Source organism: Rhodamnia argentea, chromosome 9 (assembly GCF_020921035.1).
Source record: "Rhodamnia argentea isolate NSW1041297 chromosome 9, ASM2092103v1, whole genome shotgun sequence".
In the NCBI taxonomy this organism is placed as follows: domain Eukaryota; kingdom Viridiplantae; phylum Streptophyta; class Magnoliopsida; order Myrtales; family Myrtaceae; genus Rhodamnia; species Rhodamnia argentea.
Window position 1 is genome coordinate 7773352 of NC_063158.1, and position 13406 is coordinate 7786757.

Here is a 13406-nt window from a genome sequence, read left to right on the forward strand (position 1 = left end):
ATGAACAATATCCAACCAATATTGACGTTAGATATAGAAGTAGTTGACCTGTTTCAAATGAATGTTAGTGGACAAGTTCTCCGTACAAAGTTCAACAATGAATGTGTGTGAATTAGACGGTAATGTGTAACCTACTCTCTCTTTTTGTCAGGGAGGTTTCTTGGAATGAACTTCTACATATCTAGGCAAAGTAAATGACCTTTAGCTGTTTAATTGTTGATAGTATAATGGTACTATAATCGGTTTGACTATCATCACCACCGACCTTACAGAGTAAAGAAACAGTACAATCAACAATGCACCCGTATGAAGTAGATTCAATCTTATTGGTCAACAAATGAAGGAACATAAATGTGATGATCAAAAACTGTTCTTGTCATAATGCCATTCCACACAATTAGCTTTTAGAGAGAACAAAGCGAATTCGAGAGGCACCCTTCGAAGGAAAAGGATTGAAGAGGAGATAGGGTGGGTTTGGTTCAGCATTCCCAATGAGCCTTCAACTCCCAAAGCCAATTGAGAGAATGCTGAAGCATTTAGTTCAGCTTTAAACCAACATTTGCCAAGCCCAATGCTGATAGAAACCAGTATCGCGCTTTCAACATTTGGCCAAATGCTAAGAATTTTTTTTTCCTTTCAATTTTGCCCCCTTTTTTTACTGATTATCTTCTTTGCCGGTCCGACAATGGGTAATTTTTTTAATCAAAAATTAAAAAATTGCATTCAAAGCCCCTTTAGAATGTTATTTTTATCAAACACTATTCAACCCAAAGCCTATTTTCAAATGAGATTTTACCAAACGCAATTAGGATTTCCTAAACCCTTTTAGGTTGGAGGCATTTGCATTTTCCCAAAGCTCATTTTAAATACTGAACCAAAACCACCCATAAAGGCATATGTCGTTGTTCTTCCCAAGCTGTACAGCAGGCAATTGGCCTATGCTACATGTAAGGGATCAGTGGCCTTAAACTAGGAAACTGGAGAAGCTCAAAACGTTCCCATCGGTTCATTCAAATGGCAATGGAAATAGGCTCATACCAAAACCTGCCTATGAGGGTTAATTAATGATGATGACTGTTGCGACTAACTTGACCATTCTGTGCAATGGTCGAGCCCACTATGGTGTCTGCAAAGCGATTCTTTTGGGGATGCGATGGTTCTGTATCAACAACAAAACCATGCCATTTTACTCACGTATGCTTTCCCATAACAGCTTCCTTCTGATTCATCATCATCTTCTCCTGAAACTTCTCACGTTTAGCGGCCCTGATGTCGAGTATGCTAGGTGGCATTGGTTTGAGCGAGCCATGCAGCTCGACTAGCTGGAAAAACTCTTGCTTTGTTAAGTTTTTCTTCCGAACCAGTTCATCAACCACCGCATCCATAAGCTTCCGATTCTGCTGAAGGATCTGATATTGCAGAGAAATGTTAACAAGACAAGGGCAGAGCAAAGAGGGGAACAAAACATTTCATCAAGACAGTATGTTACCTCCTTCGCACAATTGTAACATTCATTCACAATCCGTAGAGCCTCCAGATCAATTTCCTGAAATTTCATAATTTGCTTATCGTATGCACAGTGATGCACAAACTAGCAAGAATTGTATTCTAGACTAGATGACTTATTTGACCTAATCTACATGTACCAGTAGATATGACAGTTTTGAATCGCTCTCAGAAGTCATATAACAGGAACGGTTAGCCCGCAAAGGGAACATGCTGAGGGATATTTCAAAAGGAAGAGTTCCACTAAAATGTATTATTCAGCTATATTTATGATATAACTCCATCATTCAAAGCAAAAAAAAATTGAATCTCTCTAAAGGGAGATTTCAAACCACGCACCGGACTTCAAACATTATGCATCAAACTCTCATAAGTTACAAAAAAATTAGCTACATGAAACCATATGACTTTGCCTAGTGTATCTACTCTGTAAGGTTGTGTCACATCCAACATGATATTCATTGCATGCACTAATAGAGTCTTCAACCCAAAAATCATGATACCCAAATTGTTAACTAAAATCTAAAGAATAAAATAGTTGTGCTTACGTTAATATGATCTGCAACCCACAAATTGGAGACCCCATAATGTTTCTCAGAGAGACCACCGAGTACATAAGTCCTTGCTGCTGACCTAGCATTATCCGCTGTTTCTGCCCATATGGTGCTCAACTGGATCATATAATTGAGAAGCTTATCAATAATCAGCTGAGATAGCTCAATGGAGATAAAGGCTACAATAGAGAAATATATGCCGGACAAAGAATTAGTACAACAGCACAATACAGGCAGCCAACTTCAACTGATAGTTACAAATGACTAGCCCATCTATATTTCCAGAGCCAGTTCAGGGTGCAGAGCAATTATGGTTGTAACTGTTTAGCTTCTGACGTGCCGCACTCTATTTTATATTGCATTTTTCAGCTATTTTCAATTGCTTGGGTTATTTTTGACAAAATGACAATATTCAAAATTCAAAACAAGAATATATTCTAAATGATGTCTACATGGAGATCACAGAAGTTTCTGTCTTCACTTCCACTTACAGCAAGCATATAATGGACCCCACGAACAAACATGCTTTATCATGGAAAGCTTAAAATAGTGAAAAATACATGGCACAGATGGCGATGGTTTTAGCATGATACATGATCAAATGATTAGTCATATAGCACAGAAGCTTTTCTAACCTGACCCTCGCCATACCAAAGCTCATCGGCAGCACGTGGAGCTAGTTGAACAGTGATATGATCTAGAAGTGACTGCCGACTGCATGATAATTGGAACCAAATTAGATTAAAAAAGTGCACGTACTCCACAGTTAACAGTTCAAATCACAATGACTTCTAAGCTAGATAAGCTTTAATGCTGTTATAACGATTCATAAAAGTAGCAAGTCACATCTTGGAGTTACAAGAACTCATACCTCAGCATTCCTTCTTTAAACTTCATATGATCCATTTTCATCCTCACGTAACCCAACTCCCTACCTGCTCTAGGAGCAATAGTGACCTGCTCAGAACAACAAAGTGTTAAACAACGTTTCCCAATTTCACAATACATCTATAGCTAAGCGGTGAATGAATGGACAAGAAAAGTTCCACACGAATTGTATCCAACTCAATTTTGGAGAGATAAAGAAGGTAGCACCGCTAAAAACGTGAAATTGGGTCTATATCTAGAGCAATATATAGATAACAGGAGGATATTCACCTGGACCCCCTTCAAATGAGATACTACAACTTAGTGTAAATCATAATGTCCAGACCCATTAAGTACTCCACATACCTTACGCACACAAATATTCTCCTCCTATTAGCTTGGGAGTCTGGGATTCATGTTCGAATAAGTTCTCTAAAGTCCTATGCAGTGACACAAGCACAATACAGCAGTGTCCAGTATCGCATCGGAAATGACTACACAATTCAAAAGGACTCAAGCTAATTCTTATAACAAAGGGAAACGAAATTCCAAATTTAAATCGGCCTTCTATTTGGCCTCAAGGAGAAAATTAGGTTTCAAAAGGTCAACTGCTGTTCTATTGCCATTGTAACATACAGTGGACATGACACCAAGAAAAAGCTATGTTTGTAAAGTTGGAATTGGGATATCAAACACAAAAGGGAGGCAGGAAAAGATAATAAAACAGACTAATGACAAGTGAGATAAAGACAGGACGGGTTTAAATTGCTCAGGGATCTGCACAGATATTAATGGAGAAGAAAGGTGCTTAAGAGCCATACAAACTCAATATTTCTTAGATCAGGGAAGTTGACAGCCACGACAGCCATAGCCGCTTCATTAATAGCCACTTGCTTCCATGTCTCAGGGCTCCTCTCTTTCCTGTCTAACATCCCTCTTTCTTCAATTTGTGCAGCTTGTAACAAGTCATCAGTAGTGATCTGCTTGAAAGCAACAATAATCCCATTCAACATATCAATGAAAGAATCCAGAAAGCTAGCACAGAAGCAGCAATTTCTAGCATCAGGGTAGAAAATTGTGTCTACCATTAATAATAAGAGAAACTATATGCCCACTCACATGTCGAGCTTGGAAAAGAAATGTTACACAACTTTATCTAAGTGAGTAATCTTAATTTCCTCAGTGATCAAGACTAAAGTGCCTATAGGGAGGTCCATTAGAAATTATCAGGAAACCCATATCAGAAGCATTCGTCGATCAAAAAATTGACAAGATGCACTTCTAACAATTGTAGATTTTTCCAAAGAGAAGGCACAAGGAAGTTATCGGTAGGCCAAGGAAAACAGGGGCATGGATGGTGACTAAGAGACAAGCAAATTCCGTTCTTCGGATACAATAAGATATTCTGTAAGAACACGAACTCTTGCTATTACCATGAAGGAGAGTTATTTCTGTATTTATGTGATGTTCCAGTAGGCTAAGCTAAGCATTATCGTTTGAGTACTGATCGACAATTTCTATCCTTCATCCAAGAATAACAAACAGAGCAATTACAAGCTGTTTTAAAAAGTATCAGTGTGATGCAGAGTATTTTGGGCTTAGATTACGACCTCATCTCTCACAACAAAAGCACTATCATCATAGGATTGTCTCATTTTTTAGCTTCAAATGAACTCAACTACTCAACAATTCCAATGGGATTGACCATTTTTCCCAAAGAAAATTTCCCTAAAGCACTCTCCACCGTTCAACTGCTTCTGGAACTTGCAGAATACCGAAATGGAGTTTGCAATTCAATCATGGACGCTGTCTCAACATCCATTCCTCGCTCACAAAGGTGACTCATCATATAGTCCTTATTTGCAATAATTTGCACTATTGATTTCACAAGGGAACTGAAACCACAATCAAGACAAAATAAGAAGTTTCACTCCAATTGAAGTATTACTTCAGTTCTGCCATCGCGCATCATATTAATAGCGGCAACCTCCACAATGTTAGCTAGCTCTGCACCAACCATTCCATCAGTCATGCTAGCAACAGCAAGATAGTCCACATCATCAGCCATTGGCTTCTTCCGAGCATGGACCTACATTGAAACCATTCAATGGTCCAAAAATTAGATTAGCCAATGAGATAAAGAGTTGATAAGAAAAGGACTTCAAATGACACAAAAGTGATAATAGCTCATCTTCGTTTAAGAAAGTTTCCAGGTGTAATAATCACCTTAAGAATTTCCACACGACCTATCAAGCCAGGTTTTGGGATATAGATCTTCCGATCAAACCTTCCAGGTCTCACCAGTGCAGGATCAAGAATGTCGGGCCTATTTGTAGAGGCAATTGTAATAACCTCCCCTCTACCTTCAAACCCATCTAAGCATACGAGGAGCTGAAGCACATTCATGGTAAACAGCAACAAGCATTAATTCTCTAGGACTTGTTATATCTGACGATTCATGGATGTATTGCAACAGCGACGTAACTCAATGTCACAACTGACCTGATTCAGAGTAGCATCACGTTCTTGTCCGCCAGATCCCTTGATCAACCCACGTTCCCTTCCGACAGCATCCAGCTCATCAATGAAGACAACAGATGGAGCCTACAAAGATTGACATTTTAAACTACCCTGCCTTATCAGCAACAAAACTAACAGCTCAGAAGAAACTGAACCAACTATCAAGATCTGAAGATCACGGTATCATGAAACGAAGTATAATCAAATCCTGCTATAAAGAAAGAAAAATCAGCCAAAACACAGCTGAGTAACGAGGATAAGATGAAACAAGCGACACAGAGCAGATAAGATGAGTAATTCATAAATAAGCACCGTGGACAAAAAGTGTAGTGAAACAGCTAAAGATGAGAGTTACATTTTCTCTCGCTTCCTGGTAAAGTGCACGGACCCGAGAAGCACCAACACCAACATATATTTCCACAAATTGAGAAGCGGAAATGGAGAAGAAGTTTACGCCAGCCTCACCAGCCACAGCTTTGGCTAGCAAAGTCTTGCCAACACCAGGAGGACCACAAAGAAGTATACCACCTGGTTATTAAAAGAAGACAATGATCGAGAAAAATAAATTAACTGAGTGGAAAAAAGGGAAAAAGTTATGAGAGACAAACCGGGAGAATGAAAGGGTAGAAATGATAATGCCATTAGTAAGCCAACACAACCAGCGAAACAACATTTTCATATGCTGCATATCACATTAACATGACAAGAGCAAAAAGTTTGCAAGTAGTAAGACATTGATACACCTGCCCCTAGTAGTTACTAATACTACTGCGTCATTGGAGATCTTTGAGAAACTAACCTGGTATTTTTACTCCTCTTCTCCGATACATCTCACCGTGTGTGAAAAACTTAACAATCTCCTCAAGCTCAAGCCTTATCTTCCCAAGACCTGCAACATCAGAAAACTTCACATCCACGCCTCTCTCGAGATACTGGGGGAGCCGTTTATTACGTGCCCTCCTAACTCTAGCACCCGACTTCATGAACTGCATTGCCATCTTCATATAAGGATTCTGTTCTCCTCCTGATCCTCCCTCAATCTCCTCATCACCACCCTCTATTCCTTCCAGTTCTCTCTCCAACTCCCTCATTTTCTTCCTCTCCTCCGCCTCTGCCTTATCGATCTTCAATCTGTCCTCGTAATCCTTCTTCTGCCTCCTATAGCTAAACACCACAGTTCGATAGAAGATCACGAAAAACACCAAGCCGAGTACAGTTGCTACATTTGAGTCCCGTGCCAAATTTGCCCACACAATTGCCATGTGCTGATAATTCTTCCTCGCTTCGCGCAATGATTCCTCATACTTCCTCTTCCTGATCTCCCTCTTTATTCGCCTCTTCTCCTCTTTCTTCTGCATTCTCATCGCCTGTTCGATCATCTCTCTCTCCTGCCTCATTCGATCCAACTCCTCCTTCCTCTGCCTCCTGAATTCCTCCCTCACCCGCCTCAACTCCATCGCCCGCTTCGACTCCTTCTTGGGCTTCATCAGCTTCAACATAAATCCCGGCACACTCCACAAGAACCCCAAATACGGCGCCGGCACATCTGGCCTCTTGACCGGAGGCGTGTACGCATTAACACATGCAGAATCAATACTCAGCTGATCCCACATATCCCAAAATTTCCTATTCCCATCTACAGAAGGCAACACAGTCCTCAACACTCTAGAATCCTCCAAAACTACCAGAACAGGCTCTACCCTTTGCCTTAAACTAATCCCGGGTGGCTTTATTACATGCTTAAGTTTGCCCTGTTTCTTTAGTTCTACAATGTCAGTATAAGGAATTCTATCATTAACTAAAGGAAGCCCTTTCGACCAAGACTTCAGCTGCTCCGGGGTCAATGCTTCGGGGGCTTTCTTGGCTGACCTCTTCTTCTCCGAAACCTTGGTAGCCGCCGCCACGGACTGAGGAAGGGAGGCATAGATGATTGTCAGGGTTGCAGGGATGGAGAGGAAATCGAATTGGGGTCTCTTTGTTTCGTCCTCAGAATTGTGCCCCTCATTCCCATTTTCAGAGGCGCGAATTCGGCATGAAGTTGGAGGGCGAATGGGGATTAAAGATGGGGTCTTGGGTTTATTCAAATTGGATTTGCGAAATGCGCGAAAGGGGAGGGTTGAAGAACCAAGATCGCAGTGGAAGGCCATGAATTGACAGCTTTTATGCGAAGCGTGTAAGTGCTACATCGTCATGAAAACTTGAGCAGTGCGTCAATATGTAGATTCCGAGTTGAAGAACGTATGCTGGACAACCTGCGTGAAGCGAAACAAGAACTGCTTCCTTCAACCTTCAGGGCGTTTTTGCTCCGTACAGGCCGACCAGCGGAGCAGCTCGCGCGATTGTAGTGGGCACACTCGCCCAGCAGAATAGATGAACAGAGTTGGAGTTCTTGAAGGTAGGGAAGAGAACCAGGTCCTGATCACTTTGTTTAGACCCAAAAACATGTTTTTGATGTTCTTTTTATATTAAACGATCTACAAAACCAAAACAAAAACCACGCACTTGTTAAGGATCCTTCCCTCCGAATATTTCAATTGTCATGATTGTGATTAGACCTATCCAAAAAAATTAAAAAACTGTAAATTTCTTCTAAGTATTTGAGCTCCGTTTATTTCGTGAAAAATTGAATGATAAGAAAAAAAATATTTTTTAATAATAATTACTTGTATCGCTTGTGAACATGAATAAAAGAAAAATATCTATATCGTCCATAAAATATTTGAATTTAAATCATTATTGATAATGAGAATAATTTTCATCAATTAATTATTTCAACGACATAAATGATTATTTTTAAGAAAATATTTTCTGAATTATTCATTTTTTACGAAATAATCGAAAAATAAGCAATGCGATATCTTCTTTGGGGTGAGCTAAAGCTTGTCTGACAGGGTTCGCATTGATTTCGATATGTAAACGAGTCGCTCTATTGTTAATGAGAAAATATTCAATGGTTGCAGAGCATCGCGTCGATGTAGCTAACGTTTTTTTGTCCAATAATAAGTTGGCACATATCAGCTGATTAAAATAAAAAACGTAAAAAAAAAAAAATAGATTTTTGTCTTTTTCATCCTCCATCACAAAGCACCACCCTTCCTGCCGCCATCTCCATTCCGGGCTTGGCGACCAGATATGGACTTTTGTTGCTTGCAATCGTTAGTGTGGAGGATCAAAGGCGATAACGGAGCAGAGTAGGCAGACCGTCGGTGGATGGACAAACTCCGGTCACGATTTGATGTAGTATCGTTGCCGTCGGTCAGTGGATGGATGAGCAAAGCTTTCGGTCATGGCCGAGGCTAGATCTGGTCGAGCAACAATTGACCGCCAATCCGATGACGAAGTAGCAGCATAGGCCAACCGCAAGCAACAAAGTATGACTTTGCTGCTCGTACTCATTGTTGTCGATAGATGGAAAAACTCCACTCACAACTAGTTGTAATGTCGTTGCTATCGGTGAATGGATGAGCAAAGTGTTGGCCCGTGAGGCCAAATCTGGACGAGCAACAATGGAGTCAACCGCCAGCTATCGACGGAGGTGTAGCTTGGGCCGACCGCAGGGGACACCAAAGGGGGTGGAGACCGCAGCCAGAGGGGCGGTGCTCTGTGATGGAAGAAGAAGATAAAAATCAAACTCGTATTTTAATTAAGTTTAATATTATGAAAAATTTCAATGTCCAAATTAACTTTTTTTATCACAAAAAACACTCAATTTGGCACACATGTGATAAATTTATTCCCCGTTAATTTTCTTTAAATTTTATCATCAAATCACTGACTTGAATGACACTTAATAGTTGACGGATGTAGTAATTTAAGGTTTTTATCCTCCATTTGTCAAACGTGTATTAGTTTAAGATTTTTGTGGTTTTGATCCAATTTAATGAAAACTAATAGAGTGTAAATTTGTTATAGATATATCAGTTTGAGTTTTTTATGATTGAAAAATTAGCTTTGAGTAAATTTATAACATGTGTATTGATTTGAGATTTTTTATGGTCAAAAAATTAATTTGGATAACTTTGTTGCAAGTACCAATTTGAGATTTTTCATAGTATTAAGTTTTTTTTTTTGTTCCACTTCAACTGACACATGTTAACTTATTACGTCATGGCAGTGATTGACATGTCGGTATGTAATCGTTGAATATTGTTTCCTAAAAATGATAAATTACATTGTTCACATAAATGAATTAACAAAAAAAATTTATTGCTTACGAAATGATTAAGATAAAAATTATTATCGATATTAATTAAGAAAACAATTGTCAAATCAATGATTTTTTGCAAAACACAGACAACCATTTTTTTTTCCAGTTTTAGATGGTTTCATTTTAAAGAAACAAATGGAAACATAAAGTGACACTTTTTTTTTTATTTTTACCAGAACATAAAGTGTTTGGTAAAGAACAGGAAATTTCGTCTCCTTTCTTGTTTCTTTGTTTTTTTCAGGCGGAGGCGATCCTGCTGCGTGAACATACAGGACTCCTCTCTCTCTCTCTCTCTCTCTCTCTAGGGTTTGGTTTGGTCACGGCAGCATCTGTGGCAATCTTCATCGTCTTCTCCGATCGGGACCTCTCACACATGTCCTCCCCGATTCTCCTCCTGATCGTAACAGGTTTCGGTCTCGTTCGACACTGATCTCTCCTCAATAGCACCAGGGTTTCGGCGTCTTACAGAATTATGTACCTGTCACCACCGTCTCCTCGCGTCCTCTCCATCGCCGCCTATGCGAATCTCCGTGTGTTCGGCCCTGGTTTGAATCCTTTCGCTCCCTACTGCTTCGCCCATCACTCTCTCTCTCGCTAATTGCTCGTTGTCTTGCTCCTCCCTTCTTCTCTGCTTCGTGCTCCAACCTCGAATGATGTAAATTCGCGGTCGTCTTCGATTGTTCTGAGCCTGCCTCTCTCTTTTTCCTTTTCCCTCGCCGCTGGGAGCTTTACGGTATCCACTCGCGCTCGGCGGAGCAAATTTATTTTGTCTTTGCTCTGGGGTTGTGGTGATCGATAATACCGGTGCTTAGTATCTGTTCCGGCTGTAAGAGTCGGAGAATCATGCCTCAAGAGGAGGTGGTTCCGGTCCGGAGGAATCTGTCGCTGACGAGAAGGCGCTCGTTTAGGAGCCGGGCTGACGGGGATGACAGGGGGTGGACTCTGCTCCACATAGGTGCTCGAAAAGGCGACCTCAGACAGGTCGGTGATCTGATACTTTTAATGTTATTCCTGTTTGTTTTGGTTGTTTATCCTAATGGTGTTTGGTCATATCGTTTATGTTCACGGTAGAAGATCGTGCTACAATAGACCATGAGATGAAAGGCTTTCGGATTGTAGTGTCAGGATTCTAGCGTGAGAGTTTTCTTCATGATAACATGCTTCTTGTTTTCCTCCTTTGCTGTATTATACTAGCGAGGGAAAAGAGGAAAACAGTATGTTGGGGGATGTTTTTATCTATAAATGGTCTTAGTTGAGTTTTTTGTCATATATGACATAAGTTTTTCCACTCTCTCGGGGAAGAAATTAGCTGAAGGAAAGAATAAAACTTCGGCTATTAAAGAGTTTTCACTGACCTACAGCTCAACTTGAAGAATATTGTGAATTTATTTCTCTCTTCGTGGTAGTTTAAGAAAAGGATTATAATAAATGCATTCTTTCGATTAGGTTTTCAGAATATAGATCAAGTTACCTATACCCCGTGAAGTGTTGAACTCGGTGAGGTACTGCTGGGGTATATGAAAGTACATGCATAGTTGGCTCTTGCAGAACCTACTTGAAGAGTTGTGTATTGCCTACCCATTTTTTATGTGACCAATGAAGATTCTTAGACCTTGACTAGTGATTTTCAATGAGGCTCTTGCTATGGATGACCTGTACTGCCAAAATGTTGCAAATGTCCCCTGGCTTGTCTTGCTCTGTCTGAACATTGGTTAGCGGGCTTAGTCCCTTCTGAACATGTTTGATTAGTGGGCTTATTCCCCTTTCTTTCTGGTGGTGATCATAATTTTGAGTAGTGATGCTTCATATGAGTAAAGTGGACAAAAAAGAAGTTGATTGAATGTCTGCTTCTGTAGGGGCTGTTGGGATTACCAAGGTTGGTGGAATAAGTTTGATTGATTAGGGAGCTAATCTGATCTTTCTTAATTCCTATCTGCATGGTCCGGGAGAATCTGTTCATAAGATATGGCTGTTACAAAGAAGCAGATTGAACTTAGTAGTACTTATTTTCAAAGACTATGATGCTCGATTCACAAATGCAGGCAGATTCTACTTATTGTGTTGTTTTCAATCTGAGCATCTTAGTGACACCAATTTATGTAATGCTGAAACTGCTCGTCTTTTGCTGTTCTTGATTACATTTCACATAAATCATATTATTTTACTTCTGTACTTTAACCTTTGATTTCCATTTTGTCCTGTTTTCGAGAAATTTGTAGTTGAAGTTAAATCATGTATTGTTTGGCTTTTCCTAATGCATTTTCCTGACTGACAGTTTTTTAGGCATTTTTCTTATATCATTGAATTCCTTTTTCATGAAAGAAGTTTGATTAAGCTTTTTTTGGGAACAGGTGAAGCGCCTTCTTGATGAAGGAATGGATGTGAATGTGGCTGCCTGGGGCCACAAATCAAAAGGGGTGACACCACTCCACCTTGCTGCTGAGGGTGGCCACGTGGAAGTCATGGATGAACTGCTCGAGCGAGGTGCAAATATTGATGCTAGAACTAAAGGAGCCTGTGGCTGTGAGCGCCTTATCCTATGTTCCCACGATCACCCTGAACCTACTTAATTTCTGATTTTCTTAAGAGAAGGCAAAATTAATCCCAGTGTACCTTGTTGTTGGTTTGTTTGTTTTTTTTTTAAATAGCAGAAGAATTTGGGTATGTGTGTGTGTCCTCAAGGCACTTCTTTCTCGTTGGAACATAGGAACTTTTGAAAGAACCAAAGAAGGGAAGATTACAACTTTCTAGGTTATGACTTTCTTGTGATTTGTTTAATTAGTGCTTTGGAAATCGAAACCCTCTTTGTCAATTATGCTTGTCTAGTGTCGTAAGCACTCATTGACACAACCCTCAACAAAACATTTCTCTTTATAACAACAAGAAGAAAAGCCTTTCTCACTGATGGGTGTTGGTTAAAATACTTCTCTTTATTGAACTAAATACTCCTCGGGAATCTGAGGGATTTGTGACTTTGCATAATTGCACTTGTATCCTATGTGGTTCGCTGATGTTTAATTCAATGTTGACTCAGGGACACCTCTCCATAGTGCGGCCAAAGAAAGGAAACGGGAAGCTGTCAAATATTTGATAGAGAATGGAGCCTTCTTGCCTGATGACATAAATGATTGCAGATTCAACCCACCGTTGCATTACTGCCCTGGCCTCGAATTTGCTTATGAGGAGATGAAGCGTCTTCGGCAGGAGAGCTTATCTACTGGTGAGGGCTCCTCCTATAGCTCGGAAAGCTTATGATGAGTCTTCCAACACTCAGGACTCGGAAGCCTCTCTAATGAGCCAGCATGTTCACCATAGAATGGGGATTGTATTACCAGTGAAACATGCCATCGTCCCACTGTCTCTCACAGTCGTGTCTCATCTTATTGTGTTTGTTCTGATGTTTGCAGTTAAACACAGTACTCTGGTGTATTTGAAGACTATGACTATCTTATGTACTTGGGAACCATTATGAGGATGATATATTGTAATAAAGTCTCGACTTTGTTCTCATTTCATAAGGAGCTGGGACTGGCACAGAAGGCGGTTCCCATCGCAGCTTTAATTTCCTTGTTATGTTTGGTGTGAACTACTAAGAATGAATGAGCAATTTACTTGCCTCGTCCATTCCTTCAATAGAAGAAAATGGCAGTTTTTTCCCTGAGGACCGTTTCTCATGTCGCGAGTTTCCGCGATAAAGAACAATTTGTCGCAATTTCAATGAAAGGAATTGGTCACATGCGGCCATTCGAGGT

The 13406-nt window shown here is 40.2% G+C and overlaps 2 protein-coding genes across 2 annotated transcripts; one reads left to right on the forward strand and one right to left on the reverse strand.

Annotated features, from left to right (window-relative positions):
• Positions 1-1057: 1057 nt before the first annotated feature.
• Positions 1058-10822, reverse strand: LOC115744372 (probable inactive ATP-dependent zinc metalloprotease FTSHI 2, chloroplastic). Its single transcript, XM_030679498.2, has 12 exons — positions 10812-10822; positions 6247-7777; positions 5803-5975; positions 5430-5531; positions 5154-5318; positions 4876-5016; positions 3749-3907; positions 2932-3017; positions 2696-2774; positions 2055-2177; positions 1490-1546; positions 1058-1409 (listed from the first exon to the last, which is right to left on the reverse strand). Exons 2-12 carry the CDS (start codon positions 7592-7594, stop codon positions 1191-1193), a joined length of 2652 nt encoding a protein of 883 aa, XP_030535358.1. The 5' UTR covers positions 7595-7777; positions 10812-10822; the 3' UTR covers positions 1058-1190.
• LOC115744383 (phytochrome-interacting ankyrin-repeat protein 2) lies at positions 9898-13164 on the forward strand. The gene is made up of 3 exons (XM_030679523.2): positions 9898-10635; positions 12006-12177; positions 12689-13164. Exons 1-3 carry the CDS (start codon positions 10498-10500, stop codon positions 12907-12909), a joined length of 531 nt encoding a protein of 176 aa, XP_030535383.1. The 5' UTR covers positions 9898-10497; the 3' UTR covers positions 12910-13164.
• The last annotated feature ends 242 nt before the right edge of the window (positions 13165-13406 follow it).